This window comes from Rutidosis leptorrhynchoides, chromosome 4, assembly GCF_046630445.1.
Source record: "Rutidosis leptorrhynchoides isolate AG116_Rl617_1_P2 chromosome 4, CSIRO_AGI_Rlap_v1, whole genome shotgun sequence".
Classification (NCBI taxonomy): domain Eukaryota; kingdom Viridiplantae; phylum Streptophyta; class Magnoliopsida; order Asterales; family Asteraceae; genus Rutidosis; species Rutidosis leptorrhynchoides.
Genome location: NC_092336.1, coordinates 120,103,534 through 120,111,704, shown reverse-complemented (window position 1 = coordinate 120,111,704; position 8,171 = coordinate 120,103,534). Strand labels below are relative to the sequence as shown.

Genomic DNA, 8,171 nt, shown 5'->3' with positions numbered 1-8,171 from the left:
ATACATATACTGACATGTCACACATACAAATACATCCATACACACATAGATATAAATACAGGGACCCATACATAGATATACATATATACACATATATACACATACAGATAAACTAACATATACATACAACAACGAAATAGGTTTTACCTCAATATCTGTCATCTTTGAAGGGAACTCTTGATTGAATCTAGGGACGAAATAGATACACTGACGATGGAATTAGGGTTTATCTACAAACTATTGAAGTGATCTCTTGATTGAATCTGCAATGAATGAGGGTTGATGAATCAGGGTTCGTAACTAGGGCTCGTGGAGCGAATTTTTGTTAGAGTTGAAATTTGAATTTTGTTATCCCAACTCGCTATTTCAGTGTCTTTTTGTATACTCGACCATCATTAAGGTCGCCCGTGTTTTTTGAGGTCGAATACAGTGGTCGACCGATAGCCAACAGAAATCGACCTTGCCAGTTATAAACGGTGGTCGACCACATTGAAATTTGGTGTGGTCGACCGGGTATAGAGGTAGTCGACCCTACGGGTCGACTTAATGGTGTAAATAGACAATTTTTTTTCTAAAAGTGTATTTTAGAATAAAACTTTTTAAAAAAGTGTATTTTGAGGAATTTCCCTATTAATTTTTGCCATTTAAAATAAAAATAAAATAAAATAATAATAAAAAAATTATTTAATTAAATTTCATTTTAATTAAAACAAAAAACAAAAATAAAGTGAAAAAAATTGTGAAAGCGGTAGAATTTGGCATCTTTTGATGCTTTCTTCCTTCATTTCCTTCACTACCCTCTCATATCAGAAACCGTGGAGGATCATCAGTCTTTATCTTATTAGGTATGAATTCCCATCCTTTCACATCTAATTTCTTCAATAACAGCAAAAAGTTTCTTTTTTTACAACCACCAAAAACCTAATTACCTTATACTCGTAATTTTTTCTGTTATGATACCCCCTTTCTCCAAATGGGTTTGATCATTTCTGTTTATCCTTATCTGGGTTCTTCTAAAGGTTGAAAATTGTTGCTATTGATGCAAAAAAATAGAATTGGGTTCCCTTGAGATAGTATTATAATAATGTATTTGTGTTGTTTTGACAATATATTTGTATTATCATTTCACTTGAAAATCTGTGCATTGTTGATTGTTCTTGATACCTTCGGTATAAACCCTAATGTGTTACCTTACAAATATCAAATATTCCTTACATCAGGGAGTTAAAGTTTGACTTTTTAGGTCAAATGATGAGGGTGTTTGAGGTTTGGGATCAAAACCATATTATGAACATTCTCTATATAAGAAATTTATATTAATCTTGAATTTTTGAAGAAATGTGTTGTGCACCTTTCCTTTTAGTTTGAATTTGGAGGATATGAAATGAATTATTGGTTATGTAATTAATTATTTTGTAGGGTACAAGGGACAAAATGCATACAGAACTTCCCTTAGGGGAAGACTATATAAGCGATCTCCCTCAAAGTATTATCGAAATCATACTCACAAGGTTACCATTACTAGACGTCGTAAGAACAAGCATATTATCTAGTAAATGGAGGTATAAATGGGCTACACTTACACAACTTGAATTCGACGATAAATGTGTGTTGGGCACACACGATAGATCACTTGCGGAGACCAATCTCGCTAAATTTGTCACTCGGTTCCTTTTACTTCATGATGGTCCTATACATAGATTCACCTTATCTACTGCTTATTTGCAAAGCTCCCCCGATGTAGATCAATGGCTGTTGTTTTTATCACGAAAAGATGTTAAAGAATTGGTTCTTGAATTAGGTGAAGGCGAATGGTTTAGAGCACCTTCGTGTCTTTACTTATGTAAAAAACTCGTTCGTTTGGAGCTCGTTCGATGTGAGTTGGACCCACCTTTATCGTTTAAAGGGTTTTTGTATTTAAAACATCTTAATCTTCAACAAGTTATAATAGCTCCTGATGCTATTGAAAATCTTATCTCGAGCTGCCCACTTCTTGAAAGTTTGACTTTGTCGTATTTTGATAGTTTAGAGCTTACTATTCGTGCCCCAAATCTTAAGTATTTAATTCTTGAAGGCGAATTTAAAGATATTTGTCTCGAGAATACTCCTATGTTAGTTGCTTTATCGGTTGCTATGTACATGACTGATGATATCGCTGAACATTTCGGCCAAAGTTCGAGTTGCAATTTTGATAAGTTTCTTGGCGCTGTACCATCCCTTCAAAGACTTATCGGGCATATTTACTTTACAAAGGTAAAAAGCTTTTGTTATTTTTCACTTTTGTTTGTTGACTTTGTTAACGGATTCAGTAACTATTCGTTTTTACAGTATATGAGTATAGGTAATACCTTAACGAAAACACAGATAACGTATCGACAGTTGAAGGTTATTGAACTTTATCAAGTAAGCTTTGAAGACATGAAAGAAATAATGGTGGTTCTTCGTTTGATTTTAAATGCCCCTAATCTTCAAGAACTTCAAATCTCGGTGAGTTTAATTAATCATTTGTAGGCTTTATATGCGAATGATAGTGTATGGTGGTACACTTTGACTTTTGGGGTCAAAGTTGTTCTCTTTCTAAGTGTAAAAGTTTATGAGTTCTGTTATAAATTCATGCCAACATTTTCTGTTATAAATTTGGAACTGGATAAATAATTATAGCAGGTTTTTAAAGTTTGCATAATAGACTCTACTTTTGGCTATGCAATTATTTTGGGCCAAATAACCACTTTTGAAGAATGAGTGCAATATCAACTACCAACTGCGCTAAAGATGATTTTTTCAACAGAAAATTAAAATTACTTATTCACCCCTAAAGTGACTAGATATTTTTCGACTCCGACTCCCTTATAATGAAACGTCTAGCGTCCTTTATGGTCATTTTATCTGTTAGTTTTTTAAATAACTAGAATTGTTAACCACTCAAACCTCCGAGTATCATATTCTTTCAGCGTTTTTTTTTAATTTTTAATGTATATTTTTCAACTTAACACCCTTATAATCAAATGTCTAATGTCCTTTATGGTCATTCTATCTGGCAGTTTTATAAATAACTAAAATTGTGAACCACTCAAACCTAGGAGTATTATCTTATTATAACATGGATTTCTTATTTCTAATTTTTAATGTTGTAATTTTTTGTCTAGGGTTCATCGAATTCATCATCTGCAACAGAAGCTTCTGATCTGGATTTTTGGGAAAACGAATGCCCTCGTGACTGCACATTTGAGCGACTTAAGATCGTAAAGATGACAGATATGTCAGGGGTCCCACACGAAATGGGATTTATAGAGTTCTTGCTTGGAAATTCTCCGGTTCTTGAGATTATGAGCATTACTCCTAGCGTGTACGTGACCGACGGAAGTATTAACTTGTTGATCGAGTTATTGAAGTTTAAACGAGCATCTGCAGAAGCTAAAATTTTATTTGTTCCAGAACAGGTGTAAAATTCTCACATTCTTATGAATTTTAACTTTTGATGTTTACTGCATGAATTTCATATAAATAACATTGTTGTGAAACTCCCTAATTAATCCTTTTTAGGAACTGACCGAGCCGATTTTTCAGAATTCGAGTAATTAATCGGGCAAAGTCTGTCAGTGGGTCGAAATCAGATTTAGTTGGCTAAATCTGAATTTAATCGGTCAAAATCGGTCTAAGTCAATATTGGCCTACATTTTTAATATGAAGTAAATTCGAATTATGGATTTTTTTGAATAAATGAAGATTATGTTTATGTTTTCAGACAAATTTGTTAACGTTTTTGTCTATGTTTATGAATATCTTGTATATTTACCGAATAGCGATTTTTGCAACCTTGATAAATAACCGTCGATACGGTTTATTGTGTTATTTTAATGAACACGAAAATCTGTACAGCATTCAGTCTTACAAGATCAACATTCAAGACACAAACCACATTATAATATAATCAAACAGGCACTTTCCGAATTGTGATTCGGTTTATGTACAATGACAAATATACCCCTTATCATCCGATTTATTGATCATCTTCATAACTTATCAACGAGGTCCTGATAGCTCCATTGCCTGTGCAAGCAATGAAGAGTCATCGGTAAGATCCGAATATCGTTCAGAAGATAAGAACTCGTTCGCACGTTCTCGGTTCGACTCAGCTCGTTGAGACACTTCCCATTTTTCGGCTAGCCCATCACCTTCAAGCATCCGAGCCACTTCAGACATTTTGGGCCGCTGGCTAGGTAGATACTGCGTACACAGCAACGCGACTTGAACCATCTCCTCAAGCTCGATTCGATCATAGTTACTTTTCAAGTCCTTATCGACCAGCATATCGAGCTTACTCTCGTGATGAATCTTCTTAACCCAATCGAGCATCGCACCTTTCTGGTTAGCTGATTTTCCGAACTCTAAAGCTCTCTGACCCGTTATTAGTTCTAATAGAAGAATCCCGAACCCAAAAACGTCTGTTTTCTCAGACGATTGACCCGTTGAAAGATACTCGGGAGCTATATGGCCAACGGTTCCTCGAACAGCGGTTGTTACGTGTGAATCATGGTGGTCTAAAAGCTTAGCCAAGCCGAAATCACCCACCACAGCCTCACAGTAATCGTCCAGTAATATGTTTGCAGCCTTGACGTCTCTATGGATTATTTTCGGGTCACATTGTTCGTGCAAATACAATAGACCCCGTGCCGCTCCCAATGCAATTCTCTTCCTTGTTGTCCAATCTAGAGCCGGTTTGGCTAACACCAAGAAATTTATAGTGATTAGAGGTGACGATTATTGTGGGCCGGTCAGGTTGGCTAATGGGTCATGTATCTATAATACACACACACACACAATGTACATATAGTCTGTGTGGTCAGTGTTGCAGAACTCGACAGTACTCGGCGAGCACTCACTTTTTGCTACTCGAGTACTCGGTCAAAACTCGGGATTACACAGAAAATCAGTCAAAATTCGGCCAAACTTCGGGATTACTCTGAAAATTGGTCAAAATCGGGCAAAGTCAAACTTGGTCAATATCGAAGTACTCCTCAAGTTTCCGAGTACTAAAGTCCTGACTGACCGAGTGGCTATTTTTGCATCCTTGTGTGTTGTAGATAGATGTTAAATTTTCTTCCAAAATAAATTAGATAAATAAACTGACCTTTGAGACGAGAAGCAACGCTCCCGTTGGACATATAGGGATAAACTAGGAGCCGTTCAGACGACGTCATACAAAAACCGTAGAGTCTAAGGAGGTTCCTGTGAACCGCTAGGCTAATCATCTCGACTTCGGTTTGGAATTGGATCTCACCACCAACCGCATTCCCATCTTTTAGTCGCTTAACGGCTACAACAGTTCCATCTGAGAGTAAACCTTTGTATACAATCCCAAAACCACCTTTTCCAAGTATGTTCTTGCTCGTAAAGTTTTTCGTTGCAGTTTGAAGCTCTCGAAACTGGAATCTTCTTAAGTTCCCCATACACACTTCCTCTCGATATTGTTCTAAACACGAAAATAAAAAGTTTATTACTATTATATGATCAAATTTACTATGAGGAAAATAAAACATATGGGAATTTTAGTACAAACCATTGATATCGAAGAAAACTTGCTGATTGTATCGTCTCCTCCACCAAAAAACAAAACCAAACCCGAAAAACAGCAAGCAGAAGCATCCAAGGGTTGTCCCCATCGCTAAAGCCATTTTGTTGGTTTTTGTCGTGACCGATGGTTGTGACTCTAATCATGAAAAAGGATCACCAATATTTTTAGATAAATGACTGTTTTTTTGGGTGAAAAAACAATAATAGAAATAAACATATGCGAAGATCTAAAAGGTACAAACAAGATAAATGATCGTTGTTTGCCAACATGTATCAATATAATTGTACAATATATAGAAAGGTGTATATATGTCCTTACTTTGTTGAGTTGTGAGGGGGAGTGACATTTGCGTTGGTGTAGTTCCTTTGCAATCTTGTTCCATCCCAGTGGCACATATTATTGGATTTCCCATTATACTGTTTAAAGTCATACTATTAGTAAATATAGGTTTGACTTTTGAGGTCAAACATATACAATTTCTGAGATATTATATTGGTCTGTTTCTTGAAGTACTTTTATATGAAGTTTGTTATTAAGCAGATTGAACTTCATAACAAGTACGGAGTACTACAGAAACAAAATAGTTGGTGTTGGAACTGTAATCATATATCTTGTCCTTTTAGTTCAAATAGAAAAATTCTACCTTATAATTTGTACGAGGGCAAGTAACTTACTTAAATGTTTTAGCCATAAACTTTGGAACAGGACCACTTAAATTATTAAAGGACAAGTCCCTGCAAAAAATATAAAAATAAATAAAATTAATTAATAATAATATGGTAATACTAAAGCAACAATGTCATTTCAGTCAATTTGTCTCAAAAGAAAAAGCTAGTCAAAAATTTAAATTTAGGAAAATAAAGTAATTGATTGATTAAAGGTAACCTACAAGAATGTGAGTTGGGTCATGTTTGCTAAAGCCTGAGGAACTGGTCCAGTGAGACTGTTGTTATTTAGCCGCCTGTTTCAATTCAAAATCCAAAAATTATGAAAATTAAAGGAAATCGTCACTTTTTAAATACGATCATTATAATTGTGAAAACAGAGGGTAAATCAGTAATTGCACCATGCTTACAAGTATTGTAAGGACTTGATATTGGCTAGAGAAGATGGAATTTCACCAGTGAACATGTTATTAGAAAGATCAAGAGTTTGAAGCTTAGGTAACCTCCCAAGCTCAATTGGGATTGGCCCTAAGATTTGGTTATTCTGTAGTAGCCTGCATCATACACTTGTACCATTAGCATGTAAACTTGTAAATCGAATCGCTATATTTTACTACATTATGCTGTACTACTTACACTGTTTGGAGATTTGTCAAGTTAACGATGCTTGGCGAAAGGTAACCTGAAAGATTTTGGCTTGGACTTCCCCTACAATCCAAATTAAAAAGAATTTCAACATTCTAATTAGACAACAAATCCTTTTCCAAACTAGTCAAAACTATATTGCTTACAAACCGGCTCTAAGAGTTGTCATTAAGGTGCATAAACTCTTGTACAATTCATAACGGCCACTTTAAATTAATTGTGTAATTGCTACATACGATAGTTTTATGCGCCTTAAGAACAGTCTTAAGGGCTGTCATATAAAAGATACTATGAAATTTTGGGTGCTTACAAGCCAAAAACAAGTTTATCTGGGGAACAAGTGATCATGGTCCAACTACATGGATCAACAGCATCTCCATCCCAATTTAATACACTATGTGGATCCTTAAAGCCATTCTTTATGTTCATCAAAGCTTGAACTGCAAATTTACAAACCATATAAACATATAATTTTATAAGTACTTTCCTTACCATCAAATGTAACAAATCTACAAAAAATATTGCTTGAAACTTGAAAGTACCTTCAAAGTTGACACCTTTAGGGGATAGCAAAGAATTTGCAAAAGAAGGGCATGAAGTAAACAAGAAAGCCAAACAACAAAAAACAATATCAAGATTATTCATTGAATTTCAAATGGGAAGAATCAAACAAGGTGGTTGAATATTGTGTTTATATGAAATTTATGAAAAAAGTAAGATGTTGGTGTAGAATAACCAAAAAAACACCAAAATTGTTGAAGTGTGATAGTTATGTTTTATGATTAAATATACAGTAACTCACACACACATGATTTCCATATTCAACTGGGTCTAGGGATTGTGTCAGCAACTTAACCCAAGAAAAAGAAAGACACAAAGAGAGTGGTATGGGAATGGTATTTGGACTATTGCTACTAAAGTGAAAGTGAGTGAGAATAAAGGAATTTAAAAGAACATGTATCCCACTTATTTCAGCACAGAATATATTTGTACAAAAAGTAATGTATTTAAGTAATGTATTTAACCATTCAGGCTTGCCTGAGTGGCCATCGAGTTGTCCAATGAAGAACACCACCCGAATTCAATTCCTAGCTATGCCAAATTGTTCAAAAAGGGAGTGTGACTAGAGGGTGCGCATAATGCGCAATTCACCCGGTACCAGGTCTCGCGCTCTGGGGCTTGATTACCCGAGGTTTTGCCTTCTATGGGGGAGCCAATGTGCTCGTTCATATGAGAGTTTCCTCCTTACCCAAAAAAAAAAAAAAAAAAGTATTGATATGTGCTAA

At 35.1% G+C, this 8,171-nt stretch overlaps 2 protein-coding genes across 3 annotated transcripts; one reads left to right on the top strand and one right to left on the bottom strand.

Moving 5' to 3' along the window:
• Window positions 1-733: 733 nt before the first annotated feature.
• Window positions 734-3,719, top strand: LOC139840331 (F-box/FBD/LRR-repeat protein At1g13570). 2 transcript variants are annotated; one of them, XM_071830599.1, is made up of 4 exons: window positions 734-845; window positions 1,420-2,253; window positions 2,329-2,487; window positions 3,147-3,719. In XM_071830599.1, the coding sequence occupies exons 2-4, from the start codon at window positions 1,435-1,437 to the stop codon at window positions 3,444-3,446; spliced, it is 1,278 nt and encodes a 425-aa protein (XP_071686700.1). In that variant the 5' UTR covers window positions 734-845; window positions 1,420-1,434; the 3' UTR covers window positions 3,447-3,719. The 2 variants fall into 2 exon arrangements, with proteins under 2 accessions (XP_071686700.1, XP_071686699.1); XM_071830598.1 differs by having other exon boundaries at window positions 1,420-2,487.
• A 110-nt stretch (window positions 3,720-3,829) lies between these two features.
• On the bottom strand, window positions 3,830-7,723 carry LOC139840078 (protein NSP-INTERACTING KINASE 2-like). The gene is made up of 10 exons (XM_071830298.1): window positions 7,428-7,723; window positions 7,196-7,325; window positions 6,877-6,948; window positions 6,651-6,794; window positions 6,465-6,536; window positions 6,250-6,309; window positions 5,894-5,991; window positions 5,561-5,710; window positions 5,132-5,473; window positions 3,830-4,724 (listed from the first exon to the last, which is right to left on the bottom strand). Exons 1-10 carry the CDS (start codon window positions 7,528-7,530, stop codon window positions 4,024-4,026), a joined length of 1,872 nt encoding a protein of 623 aa, XP_071686399.1. The 5' UTR covers window positions 7,531-7,723; the 3' UTR covers window positions 3,830-4,023.
• Window positions 7,724-8,171: the final 448 nt, after the last annotated feature.

What these genes read in the sequence shown, in the direction of transcription:
- LOC139840331 (XM_071830598.1), top strand. Translation starts at nt 1,435, where the DNA reads ATGCATACAGAACTTCCCTTAGGGGAAGACTATATAAGCGATCTCCCT. An exon ending in TTCAAGAACTTCAAATCTCG is followed by an intron (nt 2,488 to 3,146) that starts GTGAGTTTAATT and finishes TTTTTTGTCTAG; the next exon opens with GGTTCATCGAATTCATCATC.
- LOC139840078 (XM_071830298.1), bottom strand. Translation starts at nt 7,530, where the DNA reads ATGAATAATCTTGATATTGTTTTTTGTTGTTTGGCTTTCTTGTTTACT. An exon ending in ATGACCCAACTCACATTCTT is followed by an intron (nt 6,310 to 6,464) that starts GTAGGTTACCTT and finishes TATTTTTTGCAG; the next exon opens with GGACTTGTCCTTTAATAATT. An exon ending in AGTTTTCTTCGATATCAATG is followed by an intron (nt 5,474 to 5,560) that starts GTTTGTACTAAA and finishes TTTCGTGTTTAG; the next exon opens with AACAATATCGAGAGGAAGTG.